General features: G+C 38.7%; 2 protein-coding genes across 2 annotated transcripts; both read left to right on the forward strand.

The window, feature by feature from the left end:
* The first annotated feature begins 4941 nt into the window (after positions 1 to 4941).
* On the forward strand, positions 4942 to 8739 carry LOC113046607 (uncharacterized). The gene is made up of 2 exons (XM_026207493.1): positions 4942 to 5148; positions 5644 to 8739. Exon 2 carries the CDS (start codon positions 6978 to 6980, stop codon positions 8730 to 8732), a length of 1755 nt encoding a protein of 584 aa, XP_026063278.1. The 5' UTR covers positions 4942 to 5148; positions 5644 to 6977; the 3' UTR covers positions 8733 to 8739.
* Positions 8740 to 9664: 925 nt separating this feature from the next.
* Positions 9665 to 13516, forward strand: LOC113046681 (uncharacterized). The gene is made up of 2 exons (XM_026207620.1): positions 9665 to 12891; positions 13387 to 13516. The coding sequence occupies exon 1, from the start codon at positions 9845 to 9847 to the stop codon at positions 12644 to 12646; it is 2802 nt and encodes a 933-aa protein (XP_026063405.1). The 5' UTR covers positions 9665 to 9844; the 3' UTR covers positions 12647 to 12891; positions 13387 to 13516.
* Positions 13517 to 21035: the final 7519 nt, after the last annotated feature.

Consider the following 21035-nt stretch of genomic DNA (forward strand, 5'->3'; position numbering starts at 1 on the left):
AAATAAACAGGTTATAATTAATAATGTGACCATAGGTTGACAAGAGCATATTTTCTTTTTTATATATATATATATATATATATATATATATATATATATATATATATATATATATATATATATATATATATATTTCTTTTTTTTTTCATTTACACTTAGTCCATTAACAAATGTTCACCAGCAGGCGTCACTGTTATCAAATAATTTATGAACATTGAGGCCTATTTTCTCAACCTGTTTGTATTTACAGGTCCAACAACTCTTAGTAAAGCATTAACTGCGATTATCATAGATGTTCCCATGTGTGACTTTCACCTCTCTTTTGGATTTCATAAACTTAATGAACGGACAGTAAATTGGAAAGTTGTAAAGTAAAAGAAATTTGGATTAGTCCATCATGCAAATTAAAATCAACGGCTTATGATGAAACCACCTACTGAAACAGTTAATAATATATATATATATATTTTTAGATATTTTCTCAGACCTGCGAGTTAGATATTTCGTGACCTGCAGGACTCCACTACAACTGTTTGTACTGAGGTATGGATGACTCTAAATCCATCAGGTTAATGGCAAATTAGGTAGAAACAACCTTATCCTGTTTGTGTTATTTCGGTGTATGTTGCTAAAATTGCGTTTTCACCGCTAGGGGTCACTATTATCAGACAGTTCTGATTTAGTCCATTTTGTAAACACTGTAAACAATTTCAAACAATTGTATTATATTCTGAAATAATAGTACTGTTTTATTTACACTCTAAAAATGTAGTAGATTTTGGATTTGTTTCCAATGCCTCACACAACAAAAATGTTTTTATAATTTTGTATATATATTTTCTTTTTCTGTATCATAGTATACACTTCCATTAAAAGGTTTTATAAACACTAAGATATGCCTCTGCTCAGCAATATAGCATTTACATCATCAAAAACTGTAATTTTGTAGAAAGTTATCATTACTGATGAATGAGTCATTCAGTTGTTCATTCAAGAATGAAGCAAGTGACTTGCTTATAAGTCTTTATGAATGGATCATTGAATCATTGGCTCACTCGATTCATCTGTTTTTGTTTAGCGAAATAGAGCAGAACAAAATGTGAAAATAAATAAATGATTGATATCATATTGTTAATCATGCAGAAATTTGGGGAAAAAACATCACCCGTCCTCGTGTGATATTGCTAAACTATATCATTGTAAAACAAAAACCTATATGGGATTTTTTTTGCCCATTTTGAGTTGTTACCATCTGGTCACTGCCATATGCAATAAGTCTTTTGAATAAAGAGTGTTTTAAGAGGGGTGAATATATTAAATTTGATGTGTTATGTGAATGTTATGTACTGTTATTGTTGTAAAGAGAGACTAAAGGCCAATTTTCAGCCAAGGCTCAACAATAAAGTATAACCATAACTAAACTAAACACATTTTAGGGGCATATAACTGAATTCCAAAAGGCTACATAATGCAGTCAGTATATATAGGATGTTATGCTGAATCATAATGTCTGTGTGTTTATAATAGATATTACCTATGTTAGCCAAAAATGTACACTATTTCTGATCAAACATGGTTTTCGGTCATAGCACACTCATGTTTGAGTCCACAATGACTAGCGTTTTAGTGATGTTAAGATAAGAATATTTTGAAATGAGGAAACCTGCTATAGAATGAATGCAATGTTTAGTTTATGTTTATTTATCATATCTGAACTCTGAGATGATGCTTAGGGATCCAGTTTTCTCTGGCTTTCTGAGGAAACATTATGTTACACTTTCTTCGAACAGACATATGATCATTGGCCGCTAAAGTGGAGAAGGTCTCCACCCTCCACGCATGTCCCACAAAGACAGCATCTGTTACTCTTTGAACCTTCCTCCCAGACTGGACCTGCTGTTGCCATGGAGACACCCCCACCCCACATCCTCCTCTTAATCCGCTCTGACTTTATTCAAACTAAGATCATCCCACCGTTGCATGAAAGTCAATAAATGATAACATACACTCTTTTGTTATAGTAGACTGTGATATGCTAGAACTTATAATGGATATGATTTATTTCAGTTATTGTCAGTTGTATGTAACATTTTGATGACAGTCTGTCTTGTAATGCCAGAAACAAGGACAATTAAGTGTCTGTCACATCTGATGTTCTTCTCGGAAAGCACTTTCACACAGAAGTTAGACTGCCTCAAGGACAAACATGCAATGATTGCATTCCATGATGCATAAATGAATAGTATTTGCATATGACAAGACCCATATGAATTATGCTTGTGCAGAACTTTGCAGAGAGCAGGAAGAATTCTGAAAAAGATTTCCTCCATTAACCACAATTTACCATGTTTAACTTAACTTTAACTTTACCCCCCAAAATAGCATAGTAAATGCCCCAAAAGTTGCCTCTGCTGATTCATTAGCAGTAAATCACAATGCAAACGTGATTCACGTCATGGATCTGGCATGCATCAGGTGTGGGTGAACCTTCTTAAGAAGTTAAGTGTGCATTAAGACCTCGCAATTCCCTCACAGTCAACTATTAGACATGTTGACAAAGCCGTGTGTAATCTGTCATAGCACAGGATTACAGTACGGCCACTCTAGCGCAGTTCAGGTCCGACAAAATAGTGGAATAAAAGGAAACTAATTGTAGAGTAATCTCCTGAGAAAAGACGCTCGGGCCAAGGGGTTCCCTCAGAAAACTGCATTTTGTCTCTTTTTCCACCCTCGGGACATCTCGCAATCCCATAATCCCTTATGTTTGATGTTTGAGAGCTGATGGCTCTGCTGAGGACGGCCCAGAAAGGGGCTTTGTTTGTGCCGTGTGGCCGCAGAACTGTCAAGGGTTTGAATGACATGGCAAGAGAGCAGAGAGACGGGTAACTTTAGCTTAATCTAGGTTTAGCCCTACTGCTACACACACACACACACACTCGCTCACAGGTGTGTGTGGCCCTCTGGCTTTATGGGGATGGTCTGATCCAAACTTCTCTCTGTATCTCAACCCAAGGATCAATACACCTCTTGATTCAACGGATCTGCTTGAGAGAAAGAGAGAGAGAGAGAAAGAGAGAGAGAGAGAGAGGGGCCCAGGGCCTCGGATTAACTCCAGCTCCACCCCTCCGGTCCACAGCGAGATTAGATTGTATTTCTGCTCACGACTTTAACCGTTAACACTTTTTAATTAGATGCACTGCTTGCCACGGATCCAAACTTGGGCTGCACCAGCAGTTTGTGAAGTTTTATTTACATTTGTGATGTAAGATTCACTTTAGGAGCTTAGTGTGCCATTAGCATTTGTAATTTGTTAAAATAGACTTATTTAGTAAATCAAAAGCTTTCCTTAAACAAATGCTTGATTGTATTAATTTAATAACATACCTACATTCATAAACATATTATACCTGACCAAAACAAGTCAAAAATAGCCAAACTCTTCAATAATGTTGGAAAAACAGCTACTATCCTTAAAGCATAAATCACATTTAAAGAGCTTGGCAATGGATGTCCACTTGAAGAATCATAAAGACCATAAATTGATCTTTTATTTTATATAAAGATCAACTTATGGTATTTATGATTCTTCATGAAAGTGGACAGCCATTGCCAAACTCTTTAAACTTTGATTCAAGATTTTAATGTGATTAGTCTTGGATTCAACTTTTCAAGGCTTAGACTTTTTAAATGTATAAATATACAATTATATGAATAGTTTATACATACAGAATTTATAAAATAAGTTTTTGGGTCAGTAAGATTTGTAAAATGTTTTGCAATGATCTCTTTTATGCTCACCAGGGCTGGATTTATTTGATCGAAAATGCTGTTAAGTATAGTGAAATAATAACAGTAATAAAACAGTAGTATAGTGAAATAATAGTACAATTTCTAATAACTGTTTACTATTAGAATATATTTTCAAATGTAATTTATTTCTGTGATGCAAAACTGAATTTTGAGCATGATCCTTCAGAAATCATTCTAATATGCTGATTTGCTACTCGAAACATTTCTATTTATTATCAATGTTTTCTGGATATTTTTGATCAATAGAAATTTCAAAAGAATATAATTTATTTGAAAATGATTGCACTTTATTTAATTTAATACACCCTTGCTAAATAAAATATAAAATTCTTTTTTAAATTATTTTTATAATAATAATAATAATCCTACTGACCCCATTTAAAAAATAAAAACAAACAAACAAATCTGGATATATACCGTATGATAAAAATCAAACAATGTCCCTGTATCAAAAATGGCAATTAGCTCTTTAAACTAAGTGAAACTGATGGAAGACTTTTCCTTTCTTACAGCCTCCATATTTAGTGCTGTGATTTTTCCCATTCATTTTTCAGTGAGTGATCCGTCTGCTCCTCTTCATGCCAAAGCAACTTACAGTTTAAACCCCTCACTAAACACTAAAACCACAGCTTACACTTGCTCTCCTCCAGTCTAAGCTGTTTATATTCATCAGCACCCAAAGAGGGCGAGAGGGATGGAGATGAGAGTGAAGTGGCTGTATTGAATTTTGCGGAGTGGAGCCTCAATAACAGGAATGGATTTATGGATGTAATTTGATTGGTGGGAATAAAGGCCATCAGCCCACTGAACCACAGACACTCTGATGATGAGCTTGAATCAGCCTGTAAAGCAAGCATATGCATGTCGATTTATTTATTTTTCTATACTAGAAGCTAAAAATATTAATCAAACATATACAATAAATATTGATTACTTTGAATTTGTTTACATGTTTTTGTTGATTTGCTGAAATTAGTACTTTTTCCACATTGAATGAGTGATTTGTTCTCATTCGGGTCTCATTTTTTTTAAATAAACTTATTTTCATGGCATGTTTTACTTCAAAAGTGTGCTTGTTGCATCTTTCTTTATAATTAATGCCACTTTATTGTGCTATTTTAGAGTCTGTTGTAAAGGACTGTGATAACAAACAATGGACAGTGAATGCTATTGGTGGGCTTTTTAATTGACAGTTGAAACTACGAATCAGTACAGCTTTAGCGTCATCGGAAAGTAGTTCCGCCAAAGGATATAGGAGTGTGTTGCATCAGAAAGTTTAGTGCGGAGCTAATGAGTGTTCTCCAAAAGTTTATTTCAAGTGTGTGCGTGCAGCTAGAAGTAAGTTTAAATGTTCTTATCTTTGTTATTAATACATTTGTGTATTGTTGCGGTTTAATTTAATCACAGACTTCAGATATTAATGGGAATACTGTATGCGTGTGTACAAAGATTCAGCAATTGCCATTCCTTTGTGTGAATTAATGTAATTATGATAGTTCATGACAGCTGTTTATATGCTTATCAGACCCGTTATGTGGATTATATGCTTATTTGCATGCGTACCTATAAATGCCTCAAGATTAACGTTCTAAAATTGCACCGTCATTTGTTTACATAAGACCGCCGGAATGGCGCTAATAATTTTACGGCCGCGGGTTCGAGTCCCGCTCAGAGCAGTCTGTACATAATGTTGATTTATTGTAATTATACATTGAATATAGTTAATCCTATTTAATGCCTTTTGTAACTATATAATATTGTTGTAAATTTTTATTGTTGTTATACTTATTATTGTGTACCTTTTATTTACCATTATTGTGTGTATCCTTTCAGAACCACACATACCCATCTACAGTGGAGAATAAAAATTAAAGAAGAAACATCAGAGTCATTGCATTCTAACCGGATGTGCCATAGTGATTGCAAACCTTTACTAACCAGCCCCAAATAAATACCTCAAAACATATGGTCCTTCGAGCCGGATTGCAATTGCTGTGGAATTGATAAAAATGTCTTCTGACCAAAGGAGTAGAGAAGGAAGGCCTGCTGATGTGCGTCCTAAACGACAAGTGCGACCACCAGCCTGGTTGAAAGATTATGATGTTTCTCTCCCGCACTATAATGAATCTTCACCTGTTGTTCAAACTACACCTTTCACCACAGAGGAACAGGAGCCTTATCGTATTGAGAGGGTAGCCGAGATGACCCCCCTCACTCATCACACACTTCGACACTTCGACACTTCTACTGGACTCAGGCAGAGGCCGTTTACCCATTCTGGCCAGGTGGAACAGATGTATAAGAGCACACCTGTACCTCACCACAGTGTATCAGGGGATGTATCCTCAGAGATATTGGAGGCTATTCAACAGCTCAAGATGGAGAATCAGAAACTACAGTCTACAGTTTTAGACATGCAACGAGATATGAGAGGTGATACTGTGGTTCCATTGCACCATAGGTCAGTGCCACCATCACACGATAAAGCCCCTTCGCAACCATGGCGGCTACCTCGTGCCAACCTGCCATACTCAGAGCAGCCAACTGATAGTTATAAAATTCCGCCTCACAGTAAATCGACATGGGATGTTAGTAGAGCCCCTATACCAGACAAGGAGGAGGATTGGCCACCCCCACCTCCACCAGTAGCTGATGATGTCCCACTTCCTCGAACTCCAGTGAATAAACCACTACCTCCACCTCCAACAGCAGCCATCCCAGACTTAGTGGAGGAATTAACTGCATGTTTGCGTAGACTAGGCAGGACATCACACCCACCTTCGTGTCCAGCGACGCCTGAGTACTTTGAACCAGATGATGGTTCTTCAGTGGCATCTGATGTGCAGAGGTCACATGACATTGATAGACAATCCAAGTATCCCCCCATACCTCCTCATGTCAGTATGCAGTATCACAAGGAGACTGCTGAGGACTTCCACAACCCTCAGTGAGAGAAATTATATCGAGGTCCTAAGCCCACAATTCCAGATTTCACCAAAGGGGACCCACGAGAGTTTGCAAGATTGAAGATCTCCCTGGATAATATTCTGCCTGAAGATGCCACAGAGAGATTTAAATATCAGATCCTCTTAGATCATCTCAAATTCGAGGATGCCCTTCTGATAGCAGACTCTTACACAAATTCAAAGAGACCTTATTCAGACACCATGGCTTCCCTGGCAGAACAGTATGGACAGCCCCACCAGTTAGCTCTACGTCATATTGCTGACCTCATGGAAGGCTCAAGTATCCGCAGTCATGATACAACTGGATTTAAGAAGTTCGCACTTAAGGTCAGAGCTCTCGTGGGCATGCTAGATCAACTTGGTCAAAGTGGAAATGTTGAACTCCAGTGTGGCTCACATGTTACTAGGTTACTATCCAAGTTACCTCAGGACCTGCGAGCTGATTTCAAGAGGTACATGTATCCCCTGGGAGTCCGCATCCCCACACTTCTGAACTTTGCAGAGTGGCTGGAATACGAACTGACAATTCAAGATAGTGGTTTTGAGTTTATTGGAGAAAGAAGGGAACGCCTTGATCAAAGGATGGACAGACGTAAGGACGTCAAGTCTAGTAAGACATTTTCCATATTTCACAGCTCGGGCCCTTCCACCACCAATCCACCTACAGAAGGGTCTGGTCCAAGTGCTTCTAGACCTCAAGACAAGGTAAAGGCATACTGTCCCTATTGCTCCAACACCCAACATTACTTGAATCAGTGCCAGAACTTTAGTCAGCTTACTAAAGAACAGAAGTGTTACTGGGTAAAAACAAATAAAAAATGTTGGCGTTGTGGTCGCACCCACCAAGCAGCACAGTGTCGTCTGAAAACAATCTGCAAAATCTGTAATGGCAGGCATCTTGAGGCACTCCACGAGCTCAATGATAGACCAATTAGAGAAACCCCTCCTCTTTCGAATCCCACCAGTGAGGTTCTCTACTTGGATAGGCAAGCAGGCTGCAGTAAGGTACTGCTGAAAGTCATCAAAGTGATTTTACGTAATGGAAAGCATGTGCTAGAGACCTTCGCCATTCTAGATGATGGCTCAGAGAGAACAATTCTCCTTCAGGCTGCTGCTCAGAAACTGAATCTTCACGGGAAGACAGAGAATCTGGTACTGAGAACAGTTCGACAGGACATGAAGGTCATACAAGGTAATACAGTTTCCTTCTCAATATCTCCTGCTTGTCAGCCTCAGAAGGTCTTTAAGATCAACAGAGCTTTCACAGCAGATCAGCTAGGATTGGCAGAACATACTTACCCTATTAAAGTTCTACAAAGCAAGTACAGCCATCTCAGAGGGCTGCCCATTCCTGCCCTTGACAAAGCTCATCCACTCTTGCTAATTGGCTCTGACTATCCTCATTTAATCACGCCAATTGCGCCAGTGCTCTTGGGTCCTTCGGGTGGACCAGCAGCAGTGAGAACGAGGTTGGGTTGGACAATCCAGGGTCCTGCCAAGCTTGTCCATTATCAGCTTCAGACTCAACAGTGCCTGAACATTTCCATTATGTCTCCCTCCAATGAACTGTTCAAAAATGTGCAGCAACTTTGGCAACTGGATGTATTGCCTTACAGGAATGAGAAGCTTATCACTAGATCTAAGCAAGATCAGGATGCAGTTAACCTGTTAGAGGCAAAGTCCAAACGGATTGACATCAATGGGATCCAGCGCTATGCCACTCCTCTTCTCAGGGTAAAGCACATGCCAAAACTACAAGCCACAAAGGAAGCGGTAATGGCCAACCTCCGCAGCACAGAGAATCGCTTGATGAGAGACCCTCAAAAGGCAGAAGCTTATAATGACGAAATTAGGAAGCTAGAACAAGCTGGCTATGCAGTCAAGGGACAAGAGCAGATACTGAGTGAGACTGATGAATCTTGGTTCATCCCTCATCATATGGTGAGTCACAACTAGGGGTGTCCATGGTTAACCGGTTAACCGATTAACCGTTAAAAATTGTGTAACCGAGTGAAACATTTTGCTCGGTTAAGTGACGTCAATGGCGTGAATTGAATTTAGTTGTAATACATTTTTGCACCACCAGAGACCGCCAGAGCGCTCCCAGACATTTGTAATGTCCACAAGAAGAAGTCATTTTTCTAATATGAAGCGGGCTAATACGAGTGACGGGGCAAAATGCAAGTATTGCAATACAGTGCTTAGATATACTTCAAGTACAACCTCGTTGTTGTAATCTCAACAGCCAACACCCGGGCATCATTAGGCCGGTCAGGACACACTGGATGCGTGGCGTGTCTGTTTTTAATTCGGTTCCCATGTTAACAGGTTAGAGCTTGCCGACTGCCTGCGTGAGACGCGCGGCTCAGGCGTGGCTCGACGCGTGCATGCTAGAAATAGAACCGACGCCTTGTTGGAAGCGTTTTCAGGCAAAGTATAATAGGAAAATATGTTTATATGTCATTTTGTACAAAAATACATATTAATTCATGACATTTTGATATTTGAAAGTCTATAGGTTGACATAAATTCAGATATAAATGTAATTTAAATAAATAAATAAATAATTATCGATTTTCAAATATTGTAACGTTACGTGTCAAACATAGTCATAGTCATAGCCTTAGCGAGGCGGCCGCGGAGTCTGCTTGTTACCTTTTGCCTTATACATTTTAGGCTTATTCTCAAATTCAGATTGTGTTAATGGGCGGCATTATTAGGCAGTTTTAATAGGACAATTTGACCGGAGAGATTAAATTTTGTCGGACATTCCTTTTTTTTTTTCGGCCAATGTCCGGAAATTACTATGGTTATGGTTACTATGGCACACTATGGTTAACCGAGTATTAACCGCTAAGGGCCTCGGTTAACGGTTAATGAAAAACTTGAGAACGTGCAGCCCTAGTCACAACGGGAAGAACAGAGTTGTCTTTAACTGCTCATTCTCCTACAAAGGACAAAATCTAAATGATCTACTCCTGCCTGGACCCAATTTGGGGTCTTCTTTACTTGGTGTACTGCTGAGATTCAGGGAGCACTCTGTCGCTATCAGTAGCGACATAAAGGGCATGTTTCACCAAGTGAGATTGCTGCCAGAAGACAAGCCACTCCTCCGTTTCTTATGGCGCAATTTAGACCGAGAGAAACAACCCGATATCTATGAGTGGCAAGTGCTCCCATTCGGGACAACATGTAGTCCGTGCTGTGCTACATACGCTTTGCAGAGGCATGTATTCGACCACAGTCAACCAGGAGACCAGGTACGAGACTCTATTGAAAGATCCTTCTATGTAGACAACTGTCTACAGAGCCTTTCTTCGTTGGATGAAGCCAAATTGCTTGTGGATTCATTAAGAGACCTGTTAGCTACAGGTGGATTCGAATTACGTCAATGGGCAAGCAACATTCCTGAGGTCATTTGTCATTTACCAAAGGAAGCCAGGTCAGAGAGCAGTGAGCTTTGGCTCAATCAGACTGGGGAAGATCCTCAAGAATTTGCACTAGGGCTACGTTGGCTGTGCAATTCAGACACTCTAAAGTATAAGTGCCGTCTGCTAGACTGCCCGAAACCAACAATGAGGAACATATACAAAGTGGTAGCAAGTCAATATGATCCTCTCGGGTTCATTGTTCCCTACACAACTAGGGCCAAAATCCTCATTCAGCATCTTTGGGCAAAACACAGAGAATGGGATGATCCGGTACTGCCAGAAGATCTCCTTCGAACTTGGCACTCTTGGCAGGGGGAATTGCAACACCTGTCCCAGATCAACTTAACCCGCTGCTATGCAAGTCCAAAGATGGATGTTCCTGACTGCACTCGACAAATCCATGTGTTCTGCGATGCCTCGGAAAAGGCTTATGGTTCTGTTGCATATCTACGAACAGAAAACCCAGAGGGAGGTGCTGAAGTGTCATTTCTCTCTGCTAGATCAAGAGTGGCTCCTAAGCGACAGCTATCCATGCCTAGGTTAGAACTGTGTGCGGCCCTTACAGGTGCACAGTTAGCTTCTCTTGTTAATAGAGAGCTTACATTAGACATTTGTTCCTGTTTCCTCTGGACTGACTCCACCACAGTCCTAACATGGCTACAGTCTGACTCCTGTCGCTTTAAGGTTTTTGTGGGCACACGAGTTTCTGAGATTCAGGAACTAACCAGTGATTACACCTGGCGTTATGTTGATTCTACTAATAATCCAGCAGACGACATCACCCGTGGAAAAACTTTGGTAGAATTAGCAACAGATAATCGGTGGAGACAAGGACCAACATTCCTCTGGCAGCCACAGGACCACTGGCCCATTACCCCAGGCCAAGGTAACATTGATAGTTGTGAACTGAGGAAATCTATCTGCTGCAATCATGTAAGTGTCGCTGAAGATCACTCATTCCCAGATCCAAATCAGTACAACAGTTTTAAAGATTTAATTGAAGCAGCTGTACTCTTACGCCATGGGGTGGCTGGGAAACAGGGAAACCCAACAGCTGATGACTACAAGTTGGCAGAAACAGATCTCCTAAGAAAATCTCAACAAGATAGCTTCCCTGAAGACTTTGACTGTCTAGCAATAGGCAGACCAGTACAATCATCTAGCCGTTTGATCACCCTTGCACCTGAATATGACCCTGTATTCCAACTTATCCGAGTCGGAGGTCGACTCCGCCGCAGTGAACTGCTAGATCCAGATACTATCCACCCAGTGGTTCTAGACCCAGCTCACAAAGTAACACAACTCCTCATTCAGGATATGGACAACCAACTCTGTCACCCAGGTTCTGAACGAGTTTTTGCAGAGCTTCGCCGTCAATTCTGGATTCTTCGAGGTAGAGCAGCTGTTAAAAAACAACAACACTCTTGCTTTGATTGCCAAAAATGGAGAGCCAAGCCAGTTGTGCCCCTAATGGCAGACCTACCCCAAGCTAGGCTGCAACTGTTTAAGCCTGCCTTCTTTTCTACTGGTATGGACTGTTTTGGGCCCTTTACAGTGAAAGTAGGAAGACGCAATGAAAAGCGTTGGGGCATCCTTTTCAAGTGCCTCACCACTCGTGCCATCCACATAGACCTTCTACACAGTCTTGATACGGACTCCTTTCTGATGGCACTGCGTCGTTTTATCTCTCGTAGAGGTAAGCCTTCTGAGCTACTTTCAGATCAAGGCACTAATTTCAAAGGTGGGGACAGAGAACTCCAGGAAGCCTTTAAAGCTTTGAATCCTTTGTTGCAAGCACAACTGGCAAAAGAACAAATTCAGTTTAAATTCAACCCCCCCAGTAGTCCACACTTCGGAGGAGCTTGGGAACGAGAAATAAGATCCATCAAGTCTGCACTATATGCCACTTTGCAAAGTCAAAGCATGACCGAGGAGGTATTAAGGACAGTGCTGATAGAAGTGGAAGGAATCTTAAACTCCAAACCTCTGGGTTATGCATCAACTGATGTTGCAGACCCCAATCCCGTCACACCCAATCTTCTCCTCATGGGGCGGCTCGATCCATCGCTCCCCCAGGCTGTCTACCATGAATCAGAACTTTTAAGTCGTCGCAGATGGAGGCACACACAAGTCCTTGCGGATCACTTTTGGAGACAATTCATCAAGTATTACCTTCCTAACCTACAGACCCGTTCCAAGTGGCAAAAGGACACTGATAATTTACAGCCTGGCATGATCGTGATGATCCTAGACCCTCAAATACCCAGAGCTGTCTGGCCAGTAGGACAGATCATCAATGTCTTTCCTGGAGCTGACGGACGGATTAGGACAGCAGAGGTGAAAATAAAAGACAAAGTATACACCAGACCAGTAGCTCGTCTTATTAAATTACCATCCATCCATAACACTGATAAAGCGGAGAAAAGTCCTTCTACATAAAGCCGAATTTGACTGTGCAAATTCGGGGGCGGCTGTTGTAAAGGACTGTGATAACAAACAATGGACAGTGAATGCTATTGGTGGGCTTTTTAATTGACAGTTGAAACTACGAATCAGTACAGCTTTAGCGTCATCGGAAAGTAGTTCCGCCAAAGGATATAGGAGTGTGTTGCATCAGAAAGTTTAGTGCGGAGCTAATGAGTGTTCTCCAAAAGTTTATTTCAAGTGTGTGCGTGCAGCTAGAAGTAAGTTTAAATGTTCTTATCTTTGTTATTAATACATTTGTGTATTGTTGCGGTTTAATTTAATCACAGACTTCAGATATTAATGGGAATACTGTATGCGTGTGTACAAAGATTCAGCAATTGCCATTCCTTTGTGTGAATTAATGTAATTATGATAGTTCATGACAGCTGTTTATATGCTTATCAGACCCGTTATGTGGATTATATGCTTATTTGCATGCGTACCTATAAATGCCTCAAGATTAACGTTCTAAAATTGCACCGTCATTTGTTTACATAAGACCGCCGGAATGGCGCTAATAATTTTACGGCCGCGGGTTCGAGTCCCGCTCAGAGCAGTCTGTACATAATGTTGATTTATTGTAATTATACATTGAATATAGTTAATCCTATTTAATGCCTTTTGTAACTATATAATATTGTTGTAAATTTTTATTGTTGTTATACTTATTATTGTGTACCTTTTATTTACCATTATTGTGTGTATCCTTTCAGAACCACACATACCCATCTACAGTGGAGAATAAAAATTAAAGAAGAAACATCAGAGTCATTGCATTCTAACCGGATGTGCCATAGTGATTGCAAACCTTTACTAACCAGCCCCAAATAAATACCTCAAAACAGAGTCTATTCAAAAGCAATGACATTCAAACTTAAGTTTCAAATGCTATATATTTTGGGACCAATAGGGGGCAGAAGCTGTCATCTAATGCTAATGATGTGATTTCACTCTTGAGCAACAAAACTCTTATTCATAATTGTGAGACTGATATGCATTTGCACAGATTGGTTGATTCATATGCTATAGCTCACATTTCAAAGCAAAACTGTAATTTTTTGTGTTAAATTTTAAAACCGGCTGAAAAAAGCGAGACTAATTGAGCCAATCTCTTGCAGTCATATGCTACCATTTGTTTGACCTTTGACCTCTCATTAGGTGGTATATTCTCTGCCTCCATCTGTATCTTAGATTTTTCCAGGTTTTTTGCTAATTCATTTATTCCGCTCATCTACGGCCCTTGCTTCTCATGGGTGGCCCTCGTAATCCTCAAAGTCTTTAGGGGACCACAAGCCATGTCAAAACTCAAAGCCAAATCTTACAACACTTAAAAGAAATTAAAGGCTTCTCTTGTTAGTGTGCTGGCGGTTAAAATCCCCCACTGACCAGTGGTGTGGTAAACTGGGTTACCTCAGCTTTTTTTTTTTTTACGGATGCAATAGACCCAGTCAGAATAGATGCCGTTCTTACTTTAATATGCACATGAGAAAAAGGTTTTTCGAGAATTTGAAATATTGCACAATGTCCCATTGAAAATCATATGTCTATTTGCACAGCCTTGTTTACATTAACATAAAATTTTAATATATTACACACTGTGTGTGAGAACTGAGAAAAGTGAGTGTAGTTCAGTAAACTAGCATAAAGGTGAGCTCAAAGATGATTGGTCGGCAGAAGCAAGAAGTATGGGAAGCAGGTTAGCCAAAGCAAGTTCTATTCACTTTGCTCTTTCGTATCCTTCATCTCTCTCTCTCTCTTTCATAGCCCCCCACACACACACACACACACACATATCTTGCAGTCAGAGTAAGTGACCCAGGTCCCCCAGTGTCTGCCCTCAGAGGGGATTAGAGATTAGTGCCGTCACCAGCATTCTTGACATACCTGATTTCTGACTTCACCTCACACTGAAAAACTCATGACTACAACCAGAGAAAACCTCAGATAACAACAACATTCAACCATACATCTGTTCTGAACAAAAAGTGTAAATAATATAAAAACAAAATAACGTGCTTCATGTATTTATTGGTGAATCTCATAAAACCAAGTTCAGATTTCAGGCCTATGTAAATAGACAGACAGACACCCTTATGAAACAAAAATATATTGCAGTATATTGGAAAATATCATGTAATATATAAGGCATATATTCTTATATATATTACATTTTTCCAATATATTGCAATATATTGAAAGTGGCAATCATTTGTATATTTTGCAATATATTTTATAATATATGGATCAATAATATATTATTAAATGTATTCAAATATATAATATATTAGACAATAAAAAGAGAAAATAATATATTACAATATATGACAATATATTTTAAGAATTATATTGGTAAATATATTTTCCTTTCGTATGGGCAGATGGATGACAGACAAACAGACAGACAGACAGACAGATAGAAAGACAGATGGATGACAGACAGATAGATGGATGACAGACAGACAGATAGACAGACGGATGACAGACAGACAGACAGGCAGACAGATAGAAAGACAGATGGATGACAGACAGATAGATGGATGACAGACAGACAGATAGACAGACGGATGACAGACAGACAGAGAGACAGACAGACAGACAGACAGACAGAGGGATAGATGAATGACAGACAGACAGATAGACGGATGACAAACAGACAGATAGAACGACAGACAGATAGATGGATGACAGACAGACAGACAAATAGACGGATGACAAACAGACAGACAGACAGAAGAATGACAGACAGACAGACAGACAGATAGACAGACAGACAGACAGACAGATAGACCGATAGACAGACAGACAGATAGACAGACAGATAGATGGATGACAAACAGACAGACAGACAGACGAATGACAGACAGACAGACAGACAGACGGACAGAGAGAGAGACAGATAGACGGATGACATACAGACAGAGAGACAGACAGATAGACAGATAATAGACAGACAGATAGACAGACAAATGACAGACAGATAGACGGATGACAGACAGACAGATAGACAGACAGACAGACGGATGACATACAGACAGAGAGACAGACAGATAGACGGATGACAGACAGACAGACAAATAGACGGATGACAAACAGACAGACAGACAGACGAATGACAGACAGACAGACAGACAGACAGATAGACAGACAGACAGACAGACAGACAGACAGATAGACAGACAGATAGATGGATGACAGACAGACAAATAGACAGACAGGCGGATGACAGACAGACAGACAGATAGACGGATGATAGACAGAGAGACAGAGAGACAGACAGATAGACGGATGTAAAACAGACAGACAGATATACAGACAGACAGATGAATGACAGACAGACAGACAGACTGATAGACGGATGATAGACAGACAGACATACAGAAAAATTACAGACAAACAGACAGAGAGACAGACAGACAGATAGATGGATGACAGACAGACAGACAGACAGACAGACGAATGACAGACAGACAGACAGACAGAGATAGATAGACGGATGACAAACAGACAGATAGACAGACAGACAGATAGATGGATGACAGACAGACAGACAGATAGACAGACAGACAGATATACAGACAATATATATATATATATATATATATATATATATATATATATATATATATATATATATATAATTTGAATTTGGGATAGAAATGAGTAGCAGGACCTTTTGATGGCTTTTACATCATCAAACTTCCTTCAAACCATTTTATTCTGAAATCATGAAGAAGTCAGTGTGTCTTCGCTTCTAAAGCCTTGTTCATTAACAGTCCTATTTGCCAATTAAATGACTATCAATAGTCCCATTTACAAGTCAGACCCCTCTCTCTCTCTCTCTCTCTCTCTCTCTCTCTCTCTGTCTCTCTGTCTTTGTCCAGAGGGTAGGGCAGTGTATGGCCAGTTTCATTAGCTGAGTTCTCTCCCATTTGCAATTCTTCCCATTGTGTTCTTAAACAATGGCAGCAAACAAAGCATTAAAATGGAAATGACTGTAATGTAGCTAATTAGTTATCTGTGTTGGTACTGTTAGCAGGGAGCGGGGGTGGATAATTGTAGCTCTCTGTCGGTCTCTTTAAGAGAATTAACAACATTTCAGGTGGACACAAATTCCTACTTGAGTGTTGTGGTGACCTGCCTAATTTTTGCTCAACAGTTTTTTTCTTTTACTCGTTTTCTTCCACTGTTGTTTCTTAAAAAGTTTATTTTTACATATAAAATCCATACACTTTATTTTCATCTACTTTATTTTTGCATAGATATTTAACATGTTTCTAAACATTACTTAACGCAATTATTTTCATGTGAGTAAAATTGTTTTTTTAATGTACATTTTCTAATCTTAATGCTGATTCTCGTCTGCTAATGCCAGTAATACTTTTTTTTACATAAACATGAACTTTTTTTACATCTACACATTAATGTCAAAACAACGTGATATTTTATTCTAATATTTAAACGTATTATTTCTAAATATATTTTTTCCCAGCTAGTACAAATGCAGCTTTGTTTGTGTATTTGAATAACACAGTGTTTCATCTAAACCTATGACACGTCCTTTCACTTTTTTTAAAATGTTTTGGCCAGCAGACAAATGTTTGGTCTTTTCCTTCACTTGTCAATGTCTGGTTCTTTTGTTTATCATCTTCTTTCACAGGTGTGAATCCACAAGTCTGTTATCATGTGTTAACTGACTGATTGTTGATTGGTGATTGTCAACGCCTTGGTTTGAAATGACACATTTTAATGACCTCATCAAAAGCACTGAATAATCCTGATTAAGTGCTTTTTTCATTATTGTGTCCCATTAATGGCAAGAGTTGCTTGGTGGTGACATTAGTGCATAAGACACCAAGCTGTTTGTGTTGCTTTCACAGTTTTCTTTGTAAAAATAACTAAAAAAAAGAAAAGAAAAATCAAGGCAGCACAACACATTTAGATTTTCTTTTTTTTCTTTTCTTTTTTTTTTTGTTAAAAAAAATGACCAATTAGCATTTTTTTATTTTGTATGTTTTATTTAGCTTAAAATATGAAGTGAGCCTCTGAAAAAAAAAACATTTTGCAAGAAAATATATTATGTTCAGTAGTTTTATATAGACACATGTAGAACACAAATTAAACAATTGCTTGATATCAAATATAAAATTTGTGAAAATATAGAAACAGTGAAACAATAACTCAAGAATATGAAAAATATTTTGTTGGGGAAATATTTGATCTAATATGTTTTTCCTATATTTTTTTAGCATCTCTGTTATAAAAAGTCCATCATGCTGGATAAAATGAAATAGATGTTTACATTCGATTAATCCTCTGGATAAAGTAAAAACCCACTTTAGGTGGCTATAATTAAACTTCTGTTTCCGGTCTCATCTTCTCATTGTGGATTCTTCTGGGATTTGGATGTGTCCGTGTGAGTAGAAGTAGGTGTGGTGATTGTGTCCCAACATGACTCTTTCATTAACAACAAAGCTGGTAATTGCTCAGTTGACTGATGTTTATACTGATACATAGGTGCTAATTAACCCTGCTCATTAGCGGGGACAGTCATCTGGATGATCGTGATTTTGCATACCTGAATGACCCAGGTGCCACAATAATTTTCAGACATGGCCTGAAAAGTTTGTATTATACTTACACTTTAAATAGTAACCTCAGAATTGCAAGACATTACATTTTTTTTTTCAAATGTATTGTTTTCTGTTAACAGTTTCTAGTTTACATCTCGCAATTCTGTTATTTATTTATTTATTTCAGTTAATGTATTGGGATTCTGACTTTTTTCTCAGGATTGCAAGTATACTGTACATCTTGAAATTTATATCCTGCAAAATTCTTAAGAAATTATCAGAATTGTAAGGAAAACTTTTTATTTATTTATTTATTTATTTATTTTCCATAGTGGAAATGGGCTTCCATATTCAAAACCTGTTTTGGAACACAAAATACTTTTTTTAAAGAGTTGTTTTTTTATCCATGCACAGGCATTAGTAAATTAGTAAACAACAACAGAATTTTCTATTTCTGAACTGTCCCTTTAAGATAGCAATTTCAGTCCAATCAAACTGCATTTGCATGGTTTGTCACTTACTGACTACACCAAGATAATAAAATCATTAAAAGGGACATTTGGGAGACAAATTGTGACATTTTTATTGTTTAGCAATGTCTACTTTTGAATGATAGACATGTTGGTACTGTGTTGGGTTTCCATTGTCTAATGTATAATCAGGATCTTAAAGCAAAAGAAACTTTCACTTCAGATATATGTTCGGGAATAAATCAGTGGATCTTTGTACGCAAATATTACACACTTCGGAAAAGCTTCCAGCATAGGTCAAGGATAGTATTTGCTTTTTTAATTGAACAATAAATGCTGTTGTTAGTTGCTATAGGAGGCTTCTCTGAACCGCCTGCAATGTAAATGATGTAAATTGCTAGTCCGTCTGGTGTTAAGCTCCTTTACGTGAGCGGGACAGCCAAACAGTGCCTTGGCTTTGACACAAACAACTCTGCGTCCTGGCGTAAGTATATTATCAGGCCGCTTCTTTAGGGAGCACACGGCCAAAGAAGCTTACCATTCATTAAAGTTCTCTGCCAAGCTTTACACTGGACTTCAGCTTGTAATCAGCGCTGTGGTCTTTTTGACCCGGCCCATGCAAGAATGGCGTTCTTAAACAACTCAAATGGTATAACTGCTATAATCTTTCAAGAGTTTAGACATACTAAGAGTTTCATGTCCAAATCCTCTGACAGAATGGAAAGGAGGAGCGCACTGGGAACGGGATACTCGTGGGGTCCCTCGCAGGCCTCTGCAGATTTAGTTTAGTCTTAGTCTTTAGTCTGTGTTTGAGTTTGGATGGGTGTGGAGGGGAGGGGAGTCTCAACTATGAAGCTCTAGAGGAACACAAAGAAGGATGTTTGAAGCAGAAATATGGAAAAGATAATTCACGTTTCTTTAGATTTGAAGATGGCAACAAACATCTATTTTTAGGTTTGGGATTATTTAATGATTCTGGTTCTGATTAGATTAGATTAGATTCATTTGAATCAGCCGCTGTGGTTACATCTTTTTGTGTGTGTGTGTAGCAAAACGTCTAAATGTGGTTAATTATTATGTTCTCAAATCATTCATATAAATATTATTTGGCTAGTAGTGTATAGATGTAAATTTACACATTGACTTTGTGCCAGATAAATACAGCTCAGATTGTAAATATTTGTCATTTTTATTTTATAATTACACTACTGTTCTGAAGATTTGTGTCAGTATGCTTTTTTAATTGAAACAATTATTTAAAGTGATCAATAACAATATTTCACATGATTACTGTTTTTACTGCATTTTTGATCAAATACATGCAGCTTTGCTGAGCATAAGAAAACATTACAAGATCATACTGTCCCCAAACTTTTGAACACTAGTTTAAGTATTTAAAATGATATTGACCCATAAATAGTTTCAGTGTAGTCAGCAACTTTGTTTTAGTGACTTTGTGAATAGCTAACTAAGCTTTTAAAAGGTTAGCTTTTCTATGTTTTAACCAGAAAACATGAAAAAGGAAATACGTCAAATTCTTTAGATTTGAAGATGAAAAAAAAAGATAATTTTCTACTACACTGTCCTTTGAACAATCAGTCAACATTTACTGGTTTAGCTCTAATGAGCTTTAGCTGCAGTGTTAAGAGTGCAAATCAAGAGCCGTTTTGATGTCTTTGGTGAGTTATTAGTCTTTTTTGAGTCTTTCTACACAATTCATCTAACATTTAACCAAACTGATTATCATAAATCATTTAATCCCAGTATTGTTGAGGAAATGGAGCCCAACACCTTAATTTCCAACCCTAAAAAACTCCCACTCCAGAGAAACTTTTCAAGCCTCCATTGCCTCCTCTGCATCTCCATCATAATTTTTGTTATCACATTTTATGCAATTCTTGGCATAAAATGCCAAAACAAAGTGAGGGGGATTCTGGGTACATTGGGGGGTGTTGGGAAAAGAGATGGGGGATGGAGAGAAAGAGAAAGAGAGAGAGAGATGGAGAGGATTAGGCATCAGGATCCCTTGGGCATTGTCTGGAAATCTGGAGATAAAGAAGGCAGGGGCAGGTGGTCAGAGCGCAGGGGGAGGGAGGTGTGTTTCGGGGTCCTGATCTGAAAGCTGGGGGCAAACATGCATTCATTAGAAGAGTGTATGTTCTCACTCAGCACAGTCACCGTCCAGCTGAACCCACACATGTGACCCAACTCGCCCGATGCTCACTTGGATTTGCCAGTTGAGTTGAGATGAGACGAGTGGCATAAACTACTGCTCTGATTATACAAATAAATGAGATGATTTATGTATTTTAAAAGCTGTTG

The sequence above is a fragment of the Carassius auratus genome, chromosome 1, assembly GCF_003368295.1.
Source record: "Carassius auratus strain Wakin chromosome 1, ASM336829v1, whole genome shotgun sequence".
NCBI classification, from domain to species: Eukaryota; Metazoa; Chordata; class Actinopteri; order Cypriniformes; family Cyprinidae; genus Carassius; species Carassius auratus.

What these genes read in the sequence shown, in the direction of transcription:
- LOC113046607 (XM_026207493.1), top strand. Translation starts at nt 6,978, where the DNA reads ATGGCTTCCCTGGCAGAACAGTATGGACAGCCCCACCAGTTAGCTCTA.
- LOC113046681 (XM_026207620.1), top strand. Translation starts at nt 9,845, where the DNA reads ATGTTTCACCAAGTGAGATTGCTGCCAGAAGACAAGCCACTCCTCCGT.